At 41.4% G+C, this 27,251-nt stretch overlaps 2 protein-coding genes across 2 annotated transcripts in view; one reads left to right on the top strand and one right to left on the bottom strand.

Annotated features, from left to right (window-relative positions):
- Positions 1-5,339, top strand: part of LOC124136541 — a 31,580-nt gene extending 26,241 nt beyond the window's left edge. Inside the window, exons 22-24 of the mRNA XM_046502458.2 lie at positions 116-304; positions 4,198-4,381; positions 5,012-5,339. Coding sequence (XP_046358414.2) covers positions 116-304; positions 4,198-4,381; positions 5,012-5,288 — 650 coding nt within the window. The 3' untranslated portion in view covers positions 5,289-5,339. The remainder of the gene's footprint in view (positions 1-115; positions 305-4,197; positions 4,382-5,011) is intronic.
- Positions 5,340-10,221: 4,882 nt separating this feature from the next.
- On the bottom strand, positions 10,222-23,988 carry LOC124136635 (myeloperoxidase-like). The gene is made up of 13 exons (XM_046502620.2): positions 23,899-23,988; positions 23,072-23,114; positions 21,604-21,737; positions 20,974-21,147; positions 19,128-19,182; positions 17,505-17,620; positions 16,484-16,582; positions 16,006-16,113; positions 14,956-15,116; positions 13,391-13,893; positions 13,017-13,186; positions 10,810-10,912; positions 10,222-10,327 (listed from the first exon to the last, which is right to left on the bottom strand). The coding sequence occupies exons 1-13, from the start codon at positions 23,945-23,947 to the stop codon at positions 10,273-10,275; spliced, it is 1,770 nt and encodes a 589-aa protein (XP_046358576.2). The 5' UTR covers positions 23,948-23,988; the 3' UTR covers positions 10,222-10,272.
- Positions 23,989-27,251: the final 3,263 nt, after the last annotated feature.

Below are 27,251 nucleotides of genomic sequence, written 5' to 3' on the forward strand. Positions count from 1 at the left end.
CTCGATCCTTTTAACAAACCGCCGCCTTATAGCTGAAATATTGCTGAGTGCGGCGTTAAACAACAAACAAACAAACCTGTCTCATGTACATGTATAACCTCCATCTTCCCAACAGGAATGACATGCGCAGTGACGACACCTTCCGCTGCTGATCACGTGTCTTTGAAGTCGTCCGAGACTCAGCTGACCCCTGGTCAGTTCGTGAAGTATCAGTGTAGGAAGAGAAACGTCCTCAAGTCCGGAGCGTTGAGACGGGCCTGCACGCTGACCGGGGCGCTGACCGGCGATGCTCCGACCTGCACAGGTACGGTGTAAAGCCATTACCCTTAACTCCACTCGCTGAGGAACTTTACTGCTCAAAGATGGATCTTCAGCAACCTATGCGTGTCGTAAGAATCGACTAACGGGATCGGGTGGTCAGACTCGCTGACTTGGTTGATGCATGTCATTGTGTCCCAATTTTGTAGATCGATGCTCAGGCACATGATATCAATCACTGGATTGTCTGGCTCGATTACTTAGAGACCGCCGTCATATAGCTGGAATATTACTGAGTGCGGCGTTAAACAACACCAAACAGCAATATTCTCACTTATCTTTGATTTCCTATCCACAGGGTAAACTTGGACATATAAACTCCCTTAGTTGGCTACTTTTGAAAATGTATTATCTATATATCTTGTAATTTTCTATATCCATTTATTTTCGACACGTTGGTAGCAATGCTCCGTCAAATTTAGAATTTTGCATATTGTGTTAACAAATCACTGATTTAGCTTCAGAAATCCTTAAGAAATACATATCACAGGATGGTTTTTCTCCCACTTGTCTGATTATCATTCAGAAAAACTCTTTTTGACACCACCGTGGAGAGCCAGAAATTTCATTTTGGTCTAAAAAATGGCAACAAATGAAAAAGGGGAACATTTTAAGAAAATGTTTATTTGAATAAAACCATAATATTTTAGTAGCATAACAGCAGTAATCCAGGGCCAAGTTTGGTGCATATTCATCTAAACTGAATTTTGGGAATAGAAAAATGACTTTGAAATGTGGCGAAAATGTCCATTTTGGGGGTTAAGTTAATAATTTGTGACACATCTGAGCTTCCAGGCACCGTTTCTAGTACAGCATCAACTGTGCTAGTCCTGCACCATGACCGTGGAATATATTTATTTTATGAAAAAATAATAATCTAGAAATGCATACAAAAGCAAGTCTAGCCATCTCAAGCTAGCTCTATTCCACAGCATAGAGAATTGTTTTTATTTTTAGAGTCAAGAAGGATATTGTGTAATATAAGATTTCAGAGACTAAATGTTAGTCTACAACTGTGCCTGTCAGTATGGGCTTGAAATGTCTTACCTACAACAACAAAATATGAAAAGAAACATAAGGAGTCTGTATTAAACTTTCTTTTGTCTTTCAACAGTTCTTCACAGTACTCAAAGTCATTTTTTATGCTTTTTCTCTTTTTGTGCTGCCTCTTCCAATGTGCAAATAGAATCTTCCAAAGCTTCAGTTGACATTTTGATATATTCCTTTGAAGATTTCAGCTCTTGTTGGTTGTATTCAAATTTCTTCCCAATTTTCTTGACTTTTGAAGCATTTTTGGCCAGGCCGGTTTTAGTTTGAGCATGGGCACTCTCTTCTCTCCTGTTAAGGCTGAAATATTTTCCTCTCATATTTGGCTTGAGGGTTTCCAATTTGTCTCTTTACAGCAAATTCATCAGTGGCTCTTTTGAATTTTCTTTTTAAATTGTAATTTTCCCTTTCTAGAGATATCATTTTTTCTTTCTTGTTTTGCATTAGTGGGTTTAACTTGCTTACTTCATCCTTCAGACCTTCATGTCCAAGGCCTTACAATGTCATAATATGACCTCGCTCTCTCAGGAGTTTGTACTGGCAAAATGAAATGCTCAGCTCTATATTTTTCCTTAACTTGTCCTTTTTTCCTTTTATCTTCTTGCTGTATTCGGTGAAACTTACTCATTAAGGCATTAAAATTAAGCTGCTGAAGGGGAACATTAAAAACCTGTCCAACCCACGTAGCAAACATTTGACGGTTTCTGGGGGCAAATTTGTGAATTTTAAATACTAACCCATTTGTTTGAAATTTAGTCGGAGCTACACTCACATCAAGCTGTGCTTTCATGCTGTCAGTAAGTTGCAACTGTTCAATTAATGGGAACATTTTCCAAACCTTTTCTTTGCTTTTTTATATGCTATGTTTCTGGATCTTGATCTCAGCAATGAAAAGGAACCAGACCCACTACTACTACTAATACTGCTGAATTGAAAAAGTGATGCAATGTTTCTCGTGAAGAAATTTTTCGCTCACTAAGTTCACACTCAAAATGATCATGAAGCCACTGTGCAACCTTATTATTTTCTGCCAAACACAGAGCATGAATTGATGTTACAGATTCACAATCTCTCAATTTTCTGTAAGTATCAAGAAGATTATTCCAATCATACGATTGGTGTTCAATATTTCATACAAGTTTACTGTACTTTACATTAATTAAAACATACATTTAGTTACTTATTGTAACACACATACATGACATCTTAATTGTTCCTCCTACCTACGTTAAAACACATGACTTTGACAATGTGAAATGGTTCAGCCTGACAGTTATTTTAGTATTTTTAAAACTTAAAACTGTCAACGCAAAAAATACCTCAATGTCATAAATATATTCTCCAATACAACATTCTTACATATACTGCCTCAAATTACGAGGATTATTAAAAACAAATACTGTAGTGTTTGTGAAACATGTCCGAAGGGAAGTAACTGCGTAGTTATGTAAAAACTGCATACCGCTAATAGAAGTAGGGTGAGGTCCGATTTAATTATTTTTTGATATATTGTCCCTTATTAATTACGTCTACAACACACTGAAAATTATAACAAATGATTGCAGAAGAGAATAAACCTATTTACAATCGCGTATTCAGCTGTTTTGATAGTTTTGAGAATTACTGTTGACTTCATCAAAGTAACTCAACTTCGAAGAACATTCTAAAAATAGCAGCTTATGAAATACGCATGGAACCTTTACCCTAGTTTGTGATGTACGCTGATTTTCCCGCTTTCTGCGTTAATCAGTGAGTTTAGAGATGGGATTTTGAACCGACCCTCCGAGGTGTGGTAAACCAGCTTTGGGAATAATTGCAGGAAGAGTTACCTCCTCTTGCCATGAGCATTGCTAACGTTGGTTATGAATAATGATCATATTAGGAAGAGAATTTATGGATGTCACCTTTATTGTGAGGAACACAACGTTTGGAGTATATGCTTACTCCTTCAATATCATTCACCTGATGAAGGGACCCGTGAAGATCCGGGGTAGATTATAGGTCTTCAGCAACCCATGCTTGCCATAAAAGGCGACTATGCCTGTCGTAAGAGGCAAACTAACGGGATCGGGTGATCAGGCTCGCTGACATGGTTGATGCATGTCATCGTATTCCAATTGCTTTGATGCTTGCCGTAAAAGGTGACTATGCTTGTCGTAAAAGGCGACTAACGGGATCGGGTGGTCAGACTCGCTGACTAGGTTGATGCATGTCATCGATCCCAATTGCGTGGATCGATGCTCATGATATCAATCACTGGATTGTCTGGTCCAGACTCGATTATTTACAGACCGCCGTCATATAGCTGGAATATTGCTGAGTGCGGCGTTAAACAACAAACCAACCAACCAACCAACCAATTGCGTGGATCGATGCTCTTCATGTCAATCACTGGATTGTCTGGTTCAGACACAATTATTTACGGATCGCCGTCATATAGCTGGAATATTGTGAGTGGGGCGTAAAACAACAACAAACAAACAAACAAAATATATTCACATATATCTTTGATTTCATATCTACAGGATAAACTTGGACAGCTATCTTCCATTAGTTGGCTGCTTTTATATGTATTATCTATATGTTTGGTAAATTTCTGTATCCATTTATTTTCGACACGTTGGTTATGAATAATGATCATGTTAAGGAACAGAATTTATGGATGTCAACTTCTTTTAAGTGAGGAATACAACGTTTCGGAGTATATACTTCGAAACGTTGTGTTCCTCATAATAAAGACGTTGACATCCATAAATTCTCTTCCTTATGTGAATCACATCTAAATGCCTTTTAAAGACTTCATGATCATATAGGCATCTTCCCCTTCTGTAGATATATCTAACACTGTGTCGAGTGTGAACGGGCGGAAACTGGGGCCAAGGCTGAGTTTCCCAGCTGACTTCCAGCTGTACGGCAAGTCAGTCATCAGGCGCAATGGCCGGGTGTCGCAGTGGAAGGCTTTCTGCGCCACGGAGGGGGACGTTATCTTCATGGTCTTGAGGAAGAAGAGAAAGAGGTCAGCCTTTTGTTCCACAATTCATAGCGAGGATCTGAGTTTGGTTGAACGCATACAACAGACTTGACATAGTGAAGATTATTAAGAACACTTATTTGAAGAAGTTGTGTAATTGAAGCAACGATTAACCGTATTACTCTAATTACAAAAACACTATACACGGCTCTAAATACTTGATACATAGACACAAAATAAGCATTGGAGCGTTGTGCTGTGCAGGACGACTTTATGAAGCCGAACAAAAATTAACCGACCAACAATTGGTGAGGTGATCTTTCCTCCAAATCTATGTTATACTTCAGACTATAACCACACATTCAACAATTCATTCACTTGAATAATGTTACAAAATAAAATACATTCGCAGATTTAACAATAATGATGTCTGATGCAATTTCCTATTATGACTTGTTTTATATGTTCCCGTGGTTTTCAGGTGACCAGTTGACTTGCCTTTGCATGTGTTTGTGACGGCTGCCACCGGTGCGGCAGGATACGCTCACCCTTTCGCTAACACCTGGTATCGCCACTATGTGATAGTGATCCTTAAACACATTCTCATATATAATTTAGTTGGAATCCTACAATGTTAAAAGCAATTATGGAAAGGATTTGGTGGCTTTTTTCCAGGTCCGAGATCGTCGGTGTCAACAAGGTGAAGTGCATGAACGACCGCGTGATGACGTGGGATGTAGCCGAGGAGGAGCGTATCACCGTCCAGCCGGGGGACTACCTCGGGGCGGGGGACTTGGAAGGGGGTCATCTCCAGTATAGCTGGTGCGACGGGGGCAAGAAGATGGTGTATGACACGTACCTGGAATCCGAGCTTCGACCAGGAGAGACAGTCGCCATGGAGGGAGGAGAGTGCCTCGTTATTGAAATGGACGCTGTCATCGTTCCTCTGTAAATAGAGGCAGCCATTTTATGACTGTAACGCGCCAACCGAAATAAATATGGACTGTCCAAAGTTCGAGTGATTTAATTTGTTCCGAAGCTGTCACCTCTGCTTTACTGTCCCAGAGATATCAAATGTAACAACATCAAGTACTGGCTTAAAATATATGCCTCAAAGTGAGATTGACCAATCAGAGAGCAGAACTACTGACCCCACATGAGCCCGTATACCGTCAGTAAAAATCCAAGATGGTTGTTACTGACCTAATATGGGACGTATACCGTCAGTTACAGCCATTTTTGGATTTCACATGAACATTCTGGTAAAGAAATTCGTTATTGGATACTGTTTTGTGTTTAAATATAATTAATTTTGATGTGCAAGGACGTTAATGTTTTTTAATCACGTTCGTAACTTTAATATAGATTATATAAAGTTAAAATTATCAAAAAGGTTTAGCCTCTGAGGTTGGAGGAGTAGTCTCCCTTTGACCCTTAACGTCTTAGGTTGTACGTGTTAAGTTTTAAGTTTTAAGTTGTGACATGACATGTGCGACAAAGATACAAAACTTTTCGGCAAAATAAATTCGTTATGATGTCTTTAGTTGCCGTATACGGTGTCATATTAGATTAGCCGATAAATATTGGGCTCGGATGATATTTCTGCTAACCTAATATGACATCGTATACGGCAACTAAAGACACCATAACTAATAAATTCCAGCCCCGCTCCCTTTCGGGCCCACTCGGCTTATTCCGTATCTTCGTAGTACCTCGGGCAGCAATGGAGTATGGTATCACTGTGATCTGGACAACTCCTTATCCCGCTGCTAATAGTACGTACGATATGACGGCTGGTTTTGTATGACAGATTATTCTATGCATAATATTCTAATAATTATGCTTTATATTGAGAAAATAAACATTGGTTTGATGACAGAAGCAAACAGAAACAATGATAGAATGCCTCCAGGTTACACACAACCAAATGTTTTCCCATAGACTTCAATAGTAACGTTATGATTTTTTTAAAAATAACTAAGCATTCAACAGTTATTACCTGTACGTGTGTGCACAGTTTGGCCTTAGAGCAGCAATAAAAAAAATAAAAAAGACTAGCTTAGCCAGCTCCTTTTCCGAGTACCGGAAGCTAAACACACCACCCCCAGTTTCGCACCAAATGTCACCTACTTGAAAATAGCTGTGGTCACATTCAGCATAAGTCATCATGTTGAAAAAGACAGTACTAAATATAGAAAAACGTGGTCTGTTTTAATAACTGGATGGATGTACATTTGAAAGACATAAAAATCTTACAGAATATCCTCCAATCACAGCCTGCAGATATCTCTCGATCTGCTACGAAAACCGCACTCTCCAAACTGGTACTGATTTGGTGTAGTAGAACCTCCAAGTGTGTGTCACAGACACCACGAAACGAAACACTGACCGAAGTCCTATTGGACTAGAATGGGATCACGTGGAGATGCTGGTGCCGAGCAGTTCCCCAGCTCACGCATATGGTCACAGTTTATTCGTTTGTTCTTTAACGCTGCACTCAGCAGTATTCCAGCTATATAACGGCGGTCTGTAAACAATCGAATCTGGGCCAGACAATCCAGTAAGCATCGATCTACGCAATTGGGATGCGATGACATTCATCAACCAAGTCAGCGAACCTGACCATTAGTGGCCTTTTACGACAAGCATAGTCGCCTCGGACGACCAGCATGGGTTGCTGAAGACCTGTTCTAACCCGGATCTTCGCTTGTATGAGACAGGTAGCGGCCTGGGTTAACACCCGAGATAAACTCGCGGATAAGAGTGGCAATATAACTAATACATTAAAAGTAGTCTATGGTATTTATGCTATTAAGGCACGGTTTATGCCACTATGCAAAACAAACCTGGGTCCTGTGACGGCGGTCTCCAAATAATCGAGTCTGGACCAGACAATCCAGTGATTGATACCATGAGCATCGATCTACGCATTTTGGATACGATGACATGCATCAACCAAGTCAGCGAGCCTGACCACCCGATCCCGTTAGTCGCCTCTTACCACAGCCATAGTCGCCTTTTACGGCAAGCATGACACAATGGAGGAAAATGGAGGGTAATGGTATTACACAATTAACTAGGTTAACAAACCAATACCAGTTACTCGAAAGTAATTACAATGGCAGTACATAATTCAATGGCAGTATAAAATACAGTGCTTATAGCAATAAAGACAAGGATAATAACAGTCACCAAGCAGCAACAGTGGTCAAGCTTCCAATATAGGCCTTGGCTGGATATTCAGGGTGAAAATAATGACACAACCGCTGGTCTTGATATGAAATGTAATTTTATATTTGAGAAGCACGCACTTGCACCCTTATATAGTCTGAAAACCTCCTAGAAGTTTCTATACAGTGTTGGACGAGTCTAACTATTTCAGCATATTCTAGATTTCACTTGACTCCAAAAAAGCATCTAAATATTGTAACTGCCACACTACTGCTTACATTAGACAGAACTACATTCCTGACAACTAATCATTGTCAAAACATAATGCTGTGAACTGCTACTGAATCTCAACAGAAATAATGTCATACAATAATAAATAATTATTACATAACACACTACTAAACGGAATCGTCGCGAGACACGACCAATACCACCAGAAAACCACTACCATTTGGAATCGTCGTAAGACCCAATGCCACCAGAGAACCACTCCGAAATTAAATCGTTGTGAGACACCCCTAATACCACCAGAGAACCACGACCAAATGTCTTCTTAAAGTAGTATTAAGCAGTTCGTATGATGAAGAAGAAAGTTTATGAATATACAACTTCTTATTACAATGAATTCGACGTCTCGGCGTAGATACTGATTATTTACACCATTATAAACAGAACAAATTACAACAAGAGTCATCAGGATACGACATCTTCCTTGTGTCCCACTGGGTGTGCCTTTGTTTGGCTATGGTGGCTATGACTTTACTCTTTGTCTCTAGTTTGCTGAAGGGAATGGTCTAGAGCTAGCTTCGCCAGTGTGACACCTTTTTCATTTCCATGAATGTCTGTCTACATGAGACGTGATCCATGTGCTTCCCTTGGTTTTGTGTATTCGTATTGAATATTATTGACTGTGTTTGGTCTCATTGCCGCTGATGGCTTGTAGCGTAGTTGTACATCTTCCCGAGGCAAGAAGTCCAGTTTCCACCCTTGCCGAACTAGGCTGGTATTATTAAATAGTTACATTTTGGCTGGACTAACGAGTCTATGCATAGTCCAATCAAAATCGCGCAACGAAATCGAAATCCGGCTCGTAAACTGCCGTGCTGATTTCGGTCGATTGCAGGATTTGCAAAGCATGTGCACCGCCAACTCGTTGTCAACAGATATTTTCCAAATCTTTCATCATTATAATCAAGGTGTTCACGTGATTTGATGCTCTTTGCGATGTAAGACCCGTTTCATCACAATATAGATCTTGATTATCGATCATATCGTCTTGACTGGGCGCCGCCATTTAGTTTGAATCAAATGCAAGTGTTACGAGAGGTGAAATCTGATTGGTCCATAGGAGAGGTTATGAAGGGACATTACTCGTAATAGCCATTGGTGGCGCTACGATCGAGCCCAGGAATTCCAGCCTAGTTCGGCAAGGGTGGAAACTGGACTTTTAAAGTCAGTTAACTCTCTTGCCTCGGGAAGATGGTAGTTGTAGCGCAGCGAGCCTGACTGCCTTTGCTTCCGTTAGTTCCTGTATATATGAGTTTGACTGCATGATGAAATGCCTCCAATTTAGCACTTTCCGCCAGGCAGGCAGACTGAATGTGGTTGTGGTTTAGATATATTGATCACGAAATGTAGTGTACCTTTGCATGTGTTTGTGATGGGTTCCACCAGTGGGGCAGGATACGTTCACCTTTTCCCGAGCACCTGGTATCATCACTGGTTGATAGTGATTCATAAGCAAATGCTCATGATATAGTCGGAATCGTACTGTCGACTCTGTTTAATCAGAGATTTCTTATGAATATGGAAAGGGTTTTGTTGTTTTTATTGACAGTTTCAGTCTGCTACACAAGTTCCATGATGATGACTATCTCATTTTAATCAGATCTTAAAGTTAAGTGCCAGCAAAAACTAAGGAATCGACCATGTTATATTGGGATGTACGGGGTGTGTGTGTGTGTTTGATTTCGAAACTAGAATACCAGATCTACCTATAATGAAAACGTTTACCCTAAATATTCTTAAAAAAACAACCTTTCAACAATGTATTTGTTAGTATGTTAAAGAAACATGTGGGATGTTAGACTGGTGAAGGCACTGTGTAGAAATATCCAGTAGCTTGTTAGGTTGTATGTAAGGAGACAAAAGCGTGTTTAAGGATCGCTCGCGCATTTTCATCACATCGTAACCAGCTTTCATGTGAGGATCGCTCATCATCCCTGATTCCCTGCCTAGCCCATCTCCGAAGCTTGACCACTGTCGCCGATGGGTGAATATATATAACTTTAACTGACTTTTGCTATCACCACTGTATGTTTTACATTTGATACTGACCACTGCCATCACATTATTATACTGTCATTGAATATTGTGGAATGTACTGCCACTCTGTTGTGTACTGCCATTGTAATTGCTGTGCAGTAATCTTTGTTGATTTGTAAACCTAGTTAATTTTGTAACACAATTTGTAAATATAGTAAACCATTTGTTGTTTGTTTGTTGGTTTCACACTGAGTTCGTTTACGTAGAGATTTCTGGGTTAATATATTGTTTCAATTTTGGAATCGACAGGTAACAATAGTGATATATTCATTGTCACTTGTGCTTGTTACTTCCAGCTAAGTGAAACAGCTCGAAACAAGTAAATACCCCAAGTAAGTTGACATTAAACGTTCAGCATAACAGTACTTATTAAATCATAACACTTTACACAGGTCTCCTGAGAGTTTATTTTTCTTGAAGAAGCCAAAGAAAGGGTTCTTTCAGAATTTCGTCATGTCCATTCGTGGAATATCACTACAGCTGACGCGAGGGTTGCTGAAAGTCAAAAATCAATTTTGCAGTTAAACTCCGTTTTACTCTTGCTCTCAATGGATTTCCTTTCTTACATCAATAGGGATCAAGGCTGGCCATTGCATTATGGTGATGTTTGCAAATGGAGGTAGTCACTTACGATACGTGCTCTGTGGGCCCGAGCGTTATCGTCTTGAAGGAAAAAAGGTGGACCAGCATTGTAATTTTTCATATCAATATGTTATGTCAAGTTTTATGACATCACATTAAAAAATCTATCTTCCATAAGGAAGTTGTTTGTTTCAGTTTGAAAATGATCGAGTGTGAACCAGACAATCCAGTGATTGATTATAATCCTCGATCTTCGCAATTGGGACACGGTGACATACATCAACCAAGTCAGCGAGTCGCGATAGTCGCCTCTTACGACAAGCTTGGGTCCCTGAAGACCTGTTTTAACCCGTATCTTCAGGGGATGATACGTAAGTAGAGGTGATGAGTCTTACTCAGTGCCCGGCTTCATGAAGATGTTCTCCTGGATTCTGCGGATGTCAGTGTTGTCACAGATGATTCGAGCAAGAGTCACCTTCTTCAGCTGATTTCTCTGTTCTGAAAATATGAACATACACGCATACTCATAAATCAAGAGTGAGAGATCAGAGTTTGTCATAGACTGGTTTCGACATTTTCTTATACTACTACTACTACTACTACTACTACTGATAATAATAATAATAAGAAGAAGAAGAAGAAGAAGAAGAATCATTTTCCACTTTTGCACACTTTTGTGTCTGATGATCCGCTTGTGAAGCGTTTCAATTCTCATGATGAAAACAAGGCATTCCACAGTTTTCTTAAACGAGCCAAAAATGTGGGACACAATTTTAACGTCAATGTTGATTTTGTTGACGGTTCTCTACTGCTGGATGCTATCTGAATAAGAAGCTATCTGAACGACCACTGCATCGAATGCATGTGCAGTGTGTTGAGAAGGCTAGCAACCCTGCAGAGGCCTTCACTTGGATGAAGTCGGCTGGCCTGAAAAGTTAAACAGAAGGCTTTCTGTTTGCTGCCTAGCACAGGTCACTTTCCACTCGAAACCGTCAATGTGTGATTTTGCATCAAAATGTAAAATATGAAATGTAGATTATGCAATGAATTTAATAAGACTGTCCAACACATTGTCAGTGGGTGCCCAGCTTCGGCACAAACACAATATCTTAAGCGACACGATGGAGGGGCTCGATCACTTTATTACCGTCTTCGCTATGCGTGTTTTTTTTGGTGCGACCCAGAATATGTAGAGGGCGTCATGGAACATGAGTAATACAAAATTCTTAGGAATAGGCCCGTATACAGCCTTAGACATATCCAGACCAACAAACCTGATCTTGTCCTTTTTGATTAATCCAATGAAATCGTTTATATCATTGAATTTTCTATCCCTGTTGACACTAATATGATTGACAACATTCAAGAAAACCGTGACAAATATACGGACCTCGCTTTCGAAATGTCACGCTTGCTTCCCAAGTACCAAGTTGTCCGACTCCCCGTTCTCGGTGCCTTAGGTTTGGTACCTCCCAATCTGATGACTGACATTGGGAGAGTACCCAGGTTTGCTACCAGGTATACAGCCCTTCTGACAATCTGGGTAATGCAGAAGGCAGCAGTGATGGTAAGTCTTCACATTCTCCGAAAAGTTCTTAGTGGGTTCGACTAGGCAGGGATTCTTGGGAGAAGTCCCATTCGTGTTCTGGGCTGCGTGTAGAGGGGGCAAGGGCCATGAGCTGATGATGAGCCTAACCGGCCTACCTGTTCCAGGATCACCCAAACCCTCTTTGCTGCACTTATTTGGTTGAGTCTATATATAATTATAATGCATTAAACGATTTAACATTGTTTGGAACAGTTATTTAATATAAATATGTTTAAGAGGTGTAAACACATTTCGGAACACCAGCGATGAGGTAAATAAAATATACCTCTGATCTTTGACATCACTTCTTGATATTTTCGGTAAACAGGGATGACTTCCGGTGTAGCATTAAGTACGCGTTAATACTGTGTCTGAATACTCTGACTTCCCAGTCTAACGTGGTACCAAAGCCAAAGTTACAAGCCATATGCGCCTGCAACGGTCGGTTGAATGATGCGTTTCGATCAGCGTTTCCTGGTTATGCTTAGGGACGTAAATCTGCACATCGAGCACTCTACCACATAACACGGGGCCACCCGCATTCTATTTTGTCCAATCCCTATGGTGGAAACTGAACGTGACTAACTGCAATACATATGTGTATTTTTCAGATTTCACTGAAATAATTTAATAATACATAACACGCATTAAAGTATTGAAGTAAAGGAAAACATCTTTGGCTAGAAAGTCGCACAGGCTGATAGTACGCCTGACAACTTTAGGGTGCACGGGTGGCCCAGTCGTCTAAGGCGCCGCGATTCGCTGTGCAGAGTTGCGTCTCTTGGGCACGCCAGAAACCTATGATTGTGGGTTCGAATCCAGGGTCGCCCCGATTTTCTTTCTATGTTTGTCAGCACCATACCCGTGCTCGTGGGTTTCACTGAAGTGGTAAATGTCTGAGACCTGCATCACTTCGGGCTTTCCTCCAACATTAAGCTGACACGCCGTGATATAACTAGAATACTGTTAAAAGCGGCGTTAAATCCAACTCACTCACTTGCCTGAAAACTTTACCTTTGGTAAATCCAACTCCCGTGTTTGCTGCTTCCCAGAAAAACCTGTCGCCATACTTGATCCTCATGAACTGTTCCCCAATTAGACAAGCGTTGACATCACCGACAACGCCGTTAGGAACATTCCACTCCGAAATACTCCCGCTATACAGGTCGATGTCGTTCACAGATCTGGAACATGGATGTATCTCGTGTTTCTGGGACTTTGCATGTGAACAGATGTGAGAAAACATTTTGACATCGCCAAATATTCTCCTGTAACAAGGTGTTGTAGAACAGAGGTTAATTAATGCTTTTCGTGAAAGAAAGTATATATATGGTAACGTTTTTTTCCGTACACGTCCAATGTAAAGTATGGCACAAACGAATACTTACTTGTAAACTTTGGCAAGATTTCTTCCAATTTCATTTGAGAAAACGTTGTTGTAAAAAGATTGGATTTGTGGCCGTTTACAGTACGCTCTCCATTTGTTGTACGCAGGGACGCCGTGGTCACGACCACGTTGAATGTTGAGGCTGACGATGTCGTAACCGTCACGAACATTTATAGCAGTTTCAAACATGAAGTCAGTCATATCCTTCGAGAACCATGCGTCCGTCCTTTCGTTGACACCCCCCGTGATGGAGTTGAGGACGTCTTCTATGCTTTTATGTACAGCAGCTGTATTTGAGATGAGGTTTGCAACCGGCTTCTTCTGTCCTCCGATGAACAGGTTCTTGGGCACCATAGAATGGCCGAATCTCATGGCGGATGTTGCAAAGGCGTTTGTTATCCTTGGGTTCATTTCTTCCTGGTATTGGTAGGGATTGTTGATCTCATAGATCTTCATGTAATCGGGACCAATTATGAGAGGCAGCCATTGCTTGTAGGTTATTACCTTAAACATAGACCAGTTTAGCTTTTGAAATATTCAACTCTAACTGCTAAAGGAGGTGAGGTGAGGTGAAATTGGGTTTAACGTCGCGTCCAAGATTATTGCACTTATATAGCGACGTGCATGCACGTGTATGTGTGTGTGGCTGCTTGTACTAGTCCGGACTGATGCCGATTTATAGTGCTAGCTCACTGAGATACCATGCCGCAGTTTAACATGAATACCCCACTCAGACACAGTATACTGACTCCGAACCGACCAGTCCTTGTTTTAGACCCTTAATGCCGAGCGACAGGGTAACAACAAGTACAATCTTTTAACGTCTTTTTGTATGACGCGGCCCGGGATCGAACCCTGGACCTTCCGCTCTCCGGGCGGACGCTCTACCACAAGACCACGGAGGCGGTAACTGCTAAAGGAACATATACACGTCCTGTGTTCATCAATGTAATAGGCAACCTTACTTGTTAACAGGCATCGGCTCGGGCTTTCCCCATATGAAGCTGACATGACCATATATACCCGCATTATTGTTCACAGCGGTGTTAACCCAAACTCACTGACTGGCTGTTTGTTTGTTTGTTGTTTAACGCCACACACAGCAATATTCAAGTTGTATGACGGCGGTCTGTAAATAATCGAGTCTTGACCAGACAAACCAGTGATTGACATCATGAGTATCGATCCATGCAATTGGGATACGAGGACATGCATCAACCAAGTCAGCGAGCCTGACCACCCGATCCTGTTAGTCGCCTCTTACGACAAGCATGGTCGCCTTTTACAGCAAGCATGGGTTGCTGGAGACCTATTCTACCCCGGATCTTCTCGGGTCCACTGACTGACTGAGATCGTAAAATCGTAACTTTGTGTCAGATTTAATAATACCGTAAACAACGCTTATAACGAACACGCTTATAACGAACTGACGATAAAACGAACTGTTTTTTGGCCCCGTCCATTTGATGTATATATGCTGTATATGTGCTTATAACGAACTACGGTTATTGCGAACTAAATTTAGTGGTCCCTTTTAGTTCGTTATAACCGTAGTGCAAAAATAACCTGAAGCTCTGCAATAACAATTTTCTTGGTCGCTTTGAACAACGTCTCATCGTTCCAAGTTGGGTGTCTGTTTGCAAGGACCCGGGCAATGCGGTTGTGTTCTCTCACGAAGGCGATGTGCAGGGCCGTTAGACCAGGGAACACATTGGCCCTCCTGTCGCCTTCAACCGAGAAACAAAGTTAACGTTTCATCGTATATCATTGTCAAATAACAGCGACATAATCAAAAGTGAGTGAGTGAGTATGGTTTACGCCGCTTTTAGCAATATTCCAGCAATATCACGGTGGGGGACACCAGAAATGGGCTTCACACATTTTACCCATGTCGGGAATCGAACCCGGGTCTACGGCGTGACGAGCGAACGCTTTAACCACTAGGCACCCCGACCGCCCCCATAATCAAAAGACATTTCTGCTGAAACCAGAGTCCTTTTTACGATTCCTACTATATCATAAGCATGTGTTTATGAATCACAACCACCTAGTGATGATACCAGGTGTTTGCGATAAAGGTGAGCGTATCCTGCCGCACCGGTGGCACCCGTAAACACACATGCAAAGGCAAGGCAATAGTTCATCTGAAAACACACGGGAACATATGTTACAAGTCAAAATAGGGATTTGCATCGAACATCATTTTAGTTACTGATTTGGAAATGACCCAACTTCTGAGGCTTTGGGTGTTGTTACCCTGTGCAAACAACTGCAGGCAACAGACAGATCCATGATCAAGGCAACAAATGTCCACATGTTTTGTTTTGTTTGTTTGTTTGTTTGTTGTTTAACGCCGCACTCAGCAATATTCCAGCTGTATGATGGCGGTCTGTAAATAAACGAGTATGGACCAGACAATCCACTGATTGACATCATGAGCATCGATCAACACAATTGGGATACGATGACATGCATCAACCAAATCAGCGAGCCTGACCACCCGTGTCTACATGTAGGAAAGTGTACTTGTAGTAACGTGTATATAACTTCATATCAAATCGTGTTTATGTGAAGAGTTGCAAACGTTTATTGTATAGAGGGTACGGATGGAAGTACCTGTCCAAAAGCAGTAGGTGTTTGGGTTATTTCCATTGAAGCATGCAGTGGGATCACCGACAGGTGGAAAAGCCTTTCCGTTCTTCATTTTGAACTTGAGCAATCCACCTGAAGAATTAAATATGTCGTTTTTATACCAACAAAATTGGGATTCTGGAAACTGTTATATCCCAAGTACTAAGACGGCATAGAAGGTTTCTGGCGATAGTTAACGCTTTAAATATACAGACACTAATGGTTTTGTTTGTTTGTTTGTTGTTAAACGCCTCACTCAGCAATATTCCAGCATTATGACGGCGGTCTGTAAATAATCGAGTTTGGGCCAGACAATCCAGTGATTCAATATGGGGAATCGAACCCGGGCCTTCGACTCGACGAACGAACGCTAGGCTACCTCATGCGCTGTAGTGTTGTGGAACGGAAATGCTGTTCAAGCGGCGATATATCCATCTCATTCAGTGGCGGACTTATAATTTACCGGTTTTCTTTCTAAGTGCATCTTCCAACTCGGGGTACGGCCCGTATATGTGTGATCCGTCGATGAAAGCACTGGCAGTAGTGTACGTCAGGCGAGGATCTGGAGAACACAAATATGATATAGTTCAGGAGGCAAAGATATCACAGAATGATTACTTGACGTTAAAAGTATGACAGATCAATGATCAAGGCAACAAATGACTTCATGTTTTGTTTTGATTGTTTATTTGTTGTCTAACGCCGCACTCAGCAATATTCCAGCTATATGAAACGGTCTGTAAATAATCGAGTCTTGACCAGACAATCCAGTGATTGATATCATGACCATCGGCCTACGCAATAAGGATACGATGACATGCATCAACCAAGTCAGCAAACCTGACCACCCGATCCCGTTAGTCGCCTGTTACGACAAGCATAGTCGGCTGTTACGGCAAGCATGGGTTGCTGAAGACTATGTGACTGTGTTATTAATATGTGATCTTAAATATTGAAGACATGAACCATTTTTTAAATGGATAGCAACTTCTTTATTCTTTCGGTCGTGTATATGGTGAATGGTTAATATTAATATTGATGATGCATGTGTTTAACAGAGTACGGTACTATGATACTGATGATAGCGATGCAACGACAGAAATGCAAACTTTTAATGCCGTTGTCTTGAATTTGTTTAATTGTTTATTCATGTATTAATAAATATGAATGCAAAATAAAAAGGGGACGCTAAACGTCGCGACTGAGGCGCGAACTGTTCGCGAGTTCGTCGCCATGGAGGGGAAATTTGTTTTGAACGGAAGTGTACAGCAAACTACGGTTATAACGAACACGCTTATAACGAACTGACGATTTAACGAACTTACTTTTTTGGTCCCGACTATTTGCTGTTGTTATGCTGTATATATGCTTACAACGAACTACGGTTATAACGAACTAAAATTAGTAGTCCCTTTGAGTTCGTTATAACCGTAGTTTACTGTATTTCACTGTTAGCCCTTTCTGTTTAGGAACGTGTATCTCACTGGCATTGGTTCCTGACCCGGGCACGGCCTCTGATCTGACGACGCTCATACAACGGCCCTGCCTGTAATATCTGTCTTGGTTGGGGATGAAGATGGGGAAACACTCGGAGGCAGGGCTAAAACGTAGAAACATGTCAATGAAGCGACAAAACCCTTTCCATATCCAATAGTCATCTCTCCATAAAGCAGAGTCGATTGTACGATTCCAAATATATCATGAGCATGTGTTTATGAATCACTATCCAATAGTAATGATACCAGGTGTTCGTGAAAGCGTATCCTGCCCCACCGGTGGCACCCGTCACAAACACAAACGAATTTGTACTTCTAACCTGAAGCCGATATCTAACATTGTGTGCTTTAAAGCGCATGTCAGATTAGTTTGAAAGAACAGTCACACGTGACTAATCCGAGGCGTTTTCTACTTGACGAACCTCATTATTCATCACCACTCGCCCCTTTCCGTAACCTGCAAGAAGATGAATGTTATGTGCGACAAAACGACAAACCAATCAGAATGCGCGTATGATTTCAAGTTCTTCTTCACCAAATCCCTCAGAAATAGCCGCCTCCGTGGTCTTGTGGTAGAGCGTCCGCCCGGAGAGCGGAAGGTCCGGGGTTCGATCCCCGGCCGCGTTATACCAAAAGACGTTAAACATGGTACTTGTTGTTACCCTGTCCGGCGCTCGACATTAAGGGGCTAACACAAGGACTGGTCGGCTCGGAGTCAGTATACTGTGTCTGAATGGGGTATTCATGTTAAACTGCGGCATGGTATCTCAGTGAGCTAGCACTATAAATCGGCATCAGTCCGGACTAGTACAAGCAGCCACACACACACACGTGCATGCACGTCGCTATATAAGTGCAATAATCTTGTACGCGACGTTTAACCCAATTTCACCTCACCTCACCTCAGAAATAATTTTTGATTTTACATATGTCTTGCATCTAAAAATATTACCCCAAACACAGTTAAATGTGTTCAATCATACTGTATAATTCCGCACGTCCCGATGTGCTATAAATTGCATCTGAATTATATATAAAATATAGGGAAATATATGTGAACCATTACGCAACGAGTTGACAATTGTTTTATGTATGCCCGTTTGCGCTAAGACGGAACCCGGCCGCAAAAATGGCCATGAGAGGGGCACGAGTCGCTATTCGGCTTGTCCCGGAATAACACGAGTTGGTCACGAATGCGGGGCACGAGTCGCTATTCGGCTTGTCCCGGAATAACACGAGTTGGTCACAAATGGGACCCAATTAGGCAGGGTAATTAGGAAAAGGGGGATAACTCGAAGCTAAGAGTCACCCTGGTCACACGTAAAAAATAAAAACAAATATAACATTCATTATTAAATTTTGATGATTTTTATGAATGAAGGATGTGAAAGACAGCTGTGACCACACAGCGATTCTATTGAATCTAAAAGCGAAAGAGAAAATTGTAGCAATCGTTCGACATAGCAAGCATGATATAATGATAAAAAATAATGCACAAAGCATATGCAATGTACATGTAATGACAGTTGTGAGATATTCCTGATAATATCTTTTGGCACAGATTACCAAGTACTTATTGGCTAGAACCCTGCACATTGGAATCAGTCATACTTTGTGGTGACGTCGGTTGGTTCCTTACAACAGTCAAGAATATCCCCTTCGGAATCTGGAACAGAAGAATGGCTGATGTCACAGTGGATCGACAGGATTATAAAGTCATTTTGCTTGCTTATTTCTTATTGCAATAGACCGCCTCCGTGGTCTAGTGGTAGAGCGTTGGCCCGGAGAGCGGAAGGTCCGGAGTTCGATCCCCGGCCAAACCAAAAGACGTTAAAGAATGTACTTGTTGTTACCCTGTCTGGCGCTCGGAATTAAGGGGCTAAAACAAGGACTGGTCGGCTTGGCGGCATGGTATCTCAGTGGGCTAGCACTATAAATCGGCATCAGTCCAAGCAGCCACACACACAACACACACAAACACACACACACACACACACACACACACACACACACATGCACCTCGCTATATGTTTAACAATATTTATATGAATATGATAACTGAGCTACCCAAGTGTGAAAAAAATGGCAGACAAACAACATTGTAAGGCAAGGCCCTGTCAGATTACACCGAAACCACTGACTATCGAGTGTACACACAGTGTGCATGTAGTCCACTTTATCTATAACACATTGATACACAAAATAATATTACTATTAGAAATAAAGAGTCGGTGTGAATGGAAATTCGAAATGGCGTCTACTGTTAAACTGAATAGAAAAAAACAAAAAAAACATGATCACGACATGTCTTGAATGTATTTCCATATCAAGGATGATTTATGGATAAATAAATGTATACCAAAATACCATATTCCGAAGATATTTTGTTATACCTCTATTAAGAATGTTAAAAGGTCTACTCATTGGTTTCAAAATACATAATGGACCAGACCCAAAGGAGTATGATATATTGAATACCCAAAGAAATATATCGATACCTTAACATACCTAAAATGAACGATAACTTGGTTAAACCGTACCACGTGATGAAACAATACAATTCAACTTAGACTCCGAAATCATGTGACTGAACTCGAATATTGACTCGTCACATAATCATTATTGACCTGTCACGTGATGAATATTGACTCGTCTGCTAGAAAACAAGATGGCGTCTGGTACGGACATTTTACGGTTCACAGCTTAGTTACTGAAACGTATCAGAAGACGGTTTGAAGACTTCATAAACTTGAAAGTGAACTTCGGTATAATAAAACGAATGATTTCTCTTGGCGAGTTCAATATGCGAATAGGACCCTCGAACCCGACCCCTTCGGCGGTCTAACCTGACCTCAGCCTGTGGCCTCGGTCTGGTCAGACTACCTCAAGGGTCAGGTCCTCGGTCCTTGTTTTCGCATACAGGAAACTACGGTTATAACGAACTCAAAGGGACTACTGATTTTAGTTCGTTATAACCGTAGTTCGTTATAAGTACATATACAGAATGACTACAGCAAGTAGGTCTGGTCAGACTTCCTCAAGGGTCAGGTCATCGGTCCTTGTTTTCGCATACAGTAAACTACGGTTATAACGAACTCAAAGGGACTACTGATTTTAGTTCGTTATAACCGTAGTTCGTTATAAGTACATATACAGAATGACTACAGCAAGTAGGTCTGGTCAGACTACCTCAAGGGTCAGATCCTCGGGTCCTTGTTCTCGCATACAGTAAACTACGGTTATAACGAACTCAAAGGGACTACTGATTTTAGTTCGTTATAACCGTAGTTCGTTATAAGTACATATACAGCATGACTACAGCAAGTAGTCGGGATCAAAATAAAAAAAGTAAGTTCGTTATATCCGTCAGTTCGTTATAAGCGTGTTCGTTATAACCGTAGTTTACTGTATTGACTTCGTCAAAAGTAATTATTTGTATAATAATATCCGAGTGTACCTGTCGTGTTTGGAGTCCCGACCATGTCGTGATTAATAAACTGTCCCCACTGCATCAGCATGAGGGAGTGTTCATTGTTCAGGACTGACTTATCACTGTGCACAGTGACGCTCACAGTCCTGGGATTTGGCAGCAGACCTCCATTGACCGACCTCTGCCTTGGCGTTCCCTTCCCTACAGGAGACGATGTATAACTGGTATACATACATTCTATACAAAAATACATTCCATGGTTCCAACAGTCCACTGTGTCCTGAAAGATAGACTAGGCTCGTAACAAGCGACAGTTCTAGCATTTTAGATCGACATAATTAAAACCCATCTATGTCCGATAACTGTTTTATTCTAAATGTCACTTTTACAGCAACACAAAATAACGCCATGAAATGGACACCATGTCATGAATCATAGTCCCTAAAACATTGAAAAATGTATATCGGTTCATTTAGATGAAGAGTTCACAATATTTATGAATTCTGATTTTAAAAACAAGCAGAAGATGTCTTTGTTTTCAGACATAAAACGTTTAGTTCGGATAGAAATGCGTATTCCGTTACAAACTATACCCAGGTCAAGCGTATATCTATTAAGATGTATATGATAGTAGGAGGGGCAAACCCGATGTCGTACCATCATCATATTCAGGGGGCAAAGAGCGGGCCAGTTTGTCATAGCTACTTCCCCAAACTGGCTTCTTCAGATTGTTGCAGTAGTTGTATTCTTCGCGATATTTACCCCATCGGTTGCATTGTTCAGACTGTCTTCTACAGCAAACAAAAAACGCAATCAACATAAAGTATAATTATTGAAATTAGTTGTTTTTGTTAATGTTGACATCCCTGTACATTTTCAATAAGTACAAGTGACAAAACACTTTCCATATTCATAAGAAATCTCTGCTTCAAGCAGAGTCGATTGTACGATTCCGACTGTAGCATTAGAATGTGATTATTAATCACTATCAAATAGTGATAGCGTATCACAAACACATGCAAAGGTAAGTCACCTGAAACTATAGGGAACATACGCTACACGACTGAATGGGGAATTGCATCGGAAATAATTTTGCATCAAATTTAGAACTGTTCTCCATATGTCTACAACAACACTTTTTGAAAGCTTTACTGAGGCCTTGAAGGTTGTAACCTTGATCAAATAAATTATGAGCAAGTGGACAGCCTCCGTGGTCTAGTGGTAGAGCTTCCGCCCGGAGAGCGGAAGGTCCGGGGTTTGATCCCCGGCCGTGTCATACCAAAAGACGTTAAAAGATGGTACTTGTTGTTACTCTGTCTGGCGCTCGGCATTAAGGGGCTAAAACAAGGACTGGTCGGCTCGGAGTCAGTATACTGTGTCTGAGTGGGGTATTCATCTTAAACTGCAACATGGTATCTCAGTGAGCTAGCTATATAAATCGGCATCAGTTCAGACTAGTACAATCAGCCACACAAACACACACACGTAGATGCACGTCGCTATATAAGTGCAATAATCTTGGACGCGACGTTAAACCCAATTTCAGCTCACCTCACCTATGACCAAGTATGACGCTGAAATGTTTGTAGAAAGAGCATCCTCGATTGTACCTAAAAATGTAGACACAGAAGGCTGGAACCGTTTATTTTGCCCTCGGCAGAAGTTCGAGTAAGTGAGTTGGGTTTAACGCCGCTGTTAACATTATTCCAGTTATATCACGGCGTGTCAGCTTAGTGTGGGATGAAAGCCCGAAGTGATGCAGGTCTCAGATGTTTACCACTTCAGTGAAACCCACGAGCACGGGGATGGCGCTGACAAACCTAGAAACATAATCGGGTCGAACCGGGATTCGAACCCACAATCATAGGTTTCTGGCGTGCCCAAGGGACGCAACTCTGCACAGCGAATCGCGACGCCTTAGACGACTGGGCCTCCCGTGCCCCCGTCAGATGTTCGCGGTTACTCGCGTTCTCTAGCGTTGACGTTGAGAGATTACAAATACTTACATGTCTCATACAAGCACGTGATATTTCTATTGATGAAATCCTTCGAAACTCTCAGTCGTCTCTTACCTTTTTTTGATGCAACGTTTTGTATTTAGTTGAAAGGCCTTCGAAAAACTTACTTGTCTCTTACAAACACATGGTGTTCCGCATCACCTCTGGTTTCTGAAACATATTGATTCACTATCAACTTTAGTCATCAATACACAGGAGGCTGTTTATTATAAATATGTTGTTTGCAATTTTAATTTATTGCATTAATATTATTATTATTATTATTATTATTATTATTATTATTATTATAATTATTAACAGATATGAAATGACAAACAGATTTTCCTGAAATTAAATAAAATCATTCACAAATATCTTATAATGTTCAACATGATATGAAATAAGAAACGGCTAATACATTTGCTTTACAGCACCTCAAAGGACTTCAGCGCATTTTTTTGCGAACAGCTTCCTTTGATAAACACGTATACGTTTGCTTTTTACAGTAGCATCTGTACATGTCAGGAGGAGGTGAGGTCAAATGGGGTTCCACATCGCGTCCAAGATCATATTACACTCATATAGCGACGTACATGTGCGCGTGTGTGGCTGCTTGTACTAGTCCGGACTGATGCCGATTTATATTGCTAGCTCACTGAGATACAATGCCACTATGAAAACCCCACTCTAGACACAGTATACTGACTCCAAGCCGACCAGTCCTTGTTTTAGCCCCTTAATGCCGAGCGCCAGACAGGGTAACAACAAGTACCATCTTTTAACGTCTTTGGTGTGACGTGGCCGGGGATCGAACCCCGGACCTTCCGCTCTCCGGGCGGACGCTCTACCATTAGACCACGGAGGCGGTACATGTCAGAATGAAGGGTGGATCTGGCCAACTGAGTACCATGTTGAAAGTTAGGTGTAAGAGTTTGCTTGTGTGAAGTAACCTTACCAGCGTTTGGAAGCAGGGCTGACGCTATCAGTAAGCCCAGAACGTACATGCTTGTATCTTCCTCATGGAACTTCCAAGGTGACTGTTTAATTCTTATATGTCGTGGGTAAAGACAACATGGTCAACATAAGAATGGTCAACACAGCTGTCGCAGGACATCTATCCACGTGAGGCACTAAATACACATGACCTGTCTACACTTACTTGTACGCACATGACAATTGTTTCCATATTTGCTTTAAACATCTTCACAAGTCGAAATATATACACGAGTTTGTTCTTAACAGATGTTTTCCGACAAGTAAATACGGCTCTTCTGATGGAAAGATGCATAGCATAATGAAGAGACACATGTCTTCGAAATGATACATACAACAGATGTGAATGTATGCTAAGGTTGAGTGAATGGTTTTACGCCACTTTAGCAATATTTCAGCAAAATGGCAGAGGACACCAAAAATGGCTTCGGCGTGAGGTGCGAACAACAGCCCACACTGCCCTCCCGTCTTTAGGTTCAAAATACATTCCATTTGAATCAGAGATTCATATCTTCATAGACCGCCCCCGTGGTCTAGTGGTAGAGCGTCCGCCCGGAGAGCGGAAGGTCCGGGGTCCGATCCCCGGTCGCGTCATACCAAAAGACGTTAAAAGATGGTACTTGTTGTTACCCTGTCTGGCGCTCGGCATTAAGGGGCTAAAACAAGGACTGGTCGGCTCGGTGTCAGTATACTGTGTTTGAGTAGGGTATTCATGTTACACTGCGGCATGGTATCTCACTATAAATCGGCATCAGTCCGGACTAGTACAAGCAGCCACACAAACACACACACGTACATGCACGTCGCTATATAAGTGCAATAATCTTGGCCGCGACGTTAAACCTCATTTCACCTCACCTCACCTCATATCTTCATACATGCATTTCATGCGTCATACCCAAAACCATTCCATTATGGTACCAGCTGTTACCCTACCTAACGCTCGGCTTTAAGGGGCACAACTGACCGGCCCATAAGTAAACATACAACCGCTGCCGTCGACGGCACGAATTATGCGGACCCGCGAGGTTCAATTTTCAGGTCGCGATTTGTACCAGTAAGTAACGGGTTTGAGGTCTTGTCCTACAAGGATAAATACCCAAGGCGTGAAGTACCTGCAAATACTGGGAGTTGATCCTGATCCACGCGTGAACCCCGAACACCGGAGAAACACAGATTGTCCCGGAGAATCCCTTTAACACGAATTTTTTTTTAACAGAAGCAGCGAGAATAACGATGTTTGGTTAAAAAAAGGCTAAAAATAGATTCAAATACGCATATGAATTGGAATTTCTGCTCAGAAAACAAGGTAATTTGGCCAAGAAGTTTAACTTAAGCTTCCGATATGTCGATGTTTTGATATCGTTCAATAACCGTCAAATAACCGCTTCTCTTTCACTGGTTTACCTACATGAACCAGAAATAAAGGAGATCCGTGATACCGCCTCGTCTGTCTCATATTTAGATCTATGCATAAAGATTCAGAGTGATAAAACACTCCGATCAAGACTCATCTTCCCAAGGCAAGGGAGTTAACTGACTAAAAAAGTCCAGTTTCCACCCTTGCCGAACTAGGCTGGAGTTACATTTTGGCTGGTCTAACGAGTCTATGCATAGTCCAATCAAAATCGTGCATCGAAATCGGTTCGTAAACTGTACTGTAGATTTCGGTCGATTGCAGGATTTGCAAAGCATGTGCACCGCCAACTCGTTGTCAACAGATATTTTCTAAATCTTTCATGTTTTTAATCAAGGTGCTCACGCATTGCGCGATGTAAGACCCGTTTTATCACAACATAGACCTTGATTATCGATCAGATCGTCTCGACTGGGCGCCACTGTTTTGTTTCAAGCAAATGCAAGTGATACGAGAGGTGGAATCTGGTTGGTCTTAAGGAGAGGCCCAGAAGGGACATAACTCGTAATAGCCACTGGTGGCACTACGATAGAGCCCAGGAATTCCAGCCTAGTTCGGCAAGGGTGGAAACTGGACTTTTAAAGTCAGTTAACTCTCTTGCCTCGGGAAGATGAACAAGACTATATTGCAAGAGTGATGACTTCAACTTTCCAATAGTCAACTTTCCCTTAACGTCGAGAAATATTCCAGCAGCTCTAGCCTTTGGTGTTTACATTTCACACTCTTTAAGGTACAATTGAGCTTGCTCTTTCAAAGAGCGTCATACGACTCTTTCTCGGAAGCTGTTTGATCAAGGTTATACCATTCAAGGCCTCATTAAAACTTTCAAAAAGGATTTGTAGACATGCACAGGATATTTCCAAGCTTGACGCATCAGTGACAAAACATTGCCGATGCAAATCCCTATTTTGTTGTGTACAGTATGGTCGCGTGTTTTTTACCAGGTGAACAATTGGCTTGTCTTTGCATGTGTTTGTGATGGATGCGACCGGTGATGTAGGATACGCTCACCTTATCAAGAACATCTTGTATCATGACTATTGTATTATCATTCGTAGACACAAGCTTTCGCAGAGATTTCTTAAGGATATGGAAAGGGTGTTGTTGCTTACATTATAATTCGTTCTGTCATTAAATATTTTAACTTAACCAGCGGTTAGACGCCACGCGGACAATATTTAGGAGATATACCTACTGTTTTGAAATGTGATGTTGCTCAAGTGTAGGTTAGATGCCTCTTATTTTAATTTGGAACCGAACTTCAGCGCCTGGATCATTGCTGTAGTGGCGTGAAAATAAATTAACTCACTCAACTATTGTACCACGGACTGTTAAAGGTTTCTGGTTTAGTGAGCAATTACAAGCACAGGAAATTATTATTACATTATAAATTTGTCCATGACCAGAGGATTTCATAATTTGTCGCGTCAATCATGACAGTCTGTTTTCATATTTTACGTACGTTTTGTAACTGATTTAACAAGTAAGACATTTTGTGAAAACATCAACGATCTTCTTATGGATAATCTTGGCGGACACATGAATACTCCTCGGGGAGCTGAGAATGGATTTGAATGTATACTGATTCGCTGACCGCGGTATTAGTGACATGCGCACTTAGCATGTCCCACTGAGGATTAGGGCCAACTTTCTCTTCTTCATATTCCCGAGGCAAGGGAGTTGACTATGATATTACAGTGGAAACTGTTAACAGTTAACTCCCTTGCCTCGGGAAGATGTCTTTTTTCGAAGTCAATTCACTATCTTATTTGAATTTCATATTATAAGTACAATGTCATTTTCTGAACTATTTCTCGAAAATAGACACGAATCATCTTTGTGTCTTTGACGTGAGTCTAGTTCATGTACATGTTCTGGCGTTACGCCCACATTAAGCT

Source organism: Haliotis rufescens, unplaced genomic scaffold (genome assembly GCF_023055435.1).
Source record: "Haliotis rufescens isolate VD_foot unplaced genomic scaffold, xgHalRufe1.0.p SCAF_12, whole genome shotgun sequence".
Taxonomy (NCBI): domain Eukaryota; kingdom Metazoa; phylum Mollusca; class Gastropoda; order Lepetellida; family Haliotidae; genus Haliotis; species Haliotis rufescens.

What these genes read in the sequence shown, in the direction of transcription:
- LOC124136635 (XM_046502620.2), bottom strand. Translation starts at nt 23,947, where the DNA reads ATGTACGTTCTGGGCTTACTGATAGCGTCAGCCCTGCTTCCAAACGCT. An exon ending in GGGAGTTGGATTTACCAAAG is followed by an intron (nt 10,913 to 13,016) that starts GTAAAGTTTTCA and finishes TCATATTTTCAG; the next exon opens with AACAGAGAAATCAGCTGAAG. An exon ending in TTCATGAAGCCGGGCACTGA is followed by an intron (nt 10,328 to 10,809) that starts GTAAGACTCATC and finishes TTTGACTTTCAG; the next exon opens with CAACCCTCGCGTCAGCTGTA.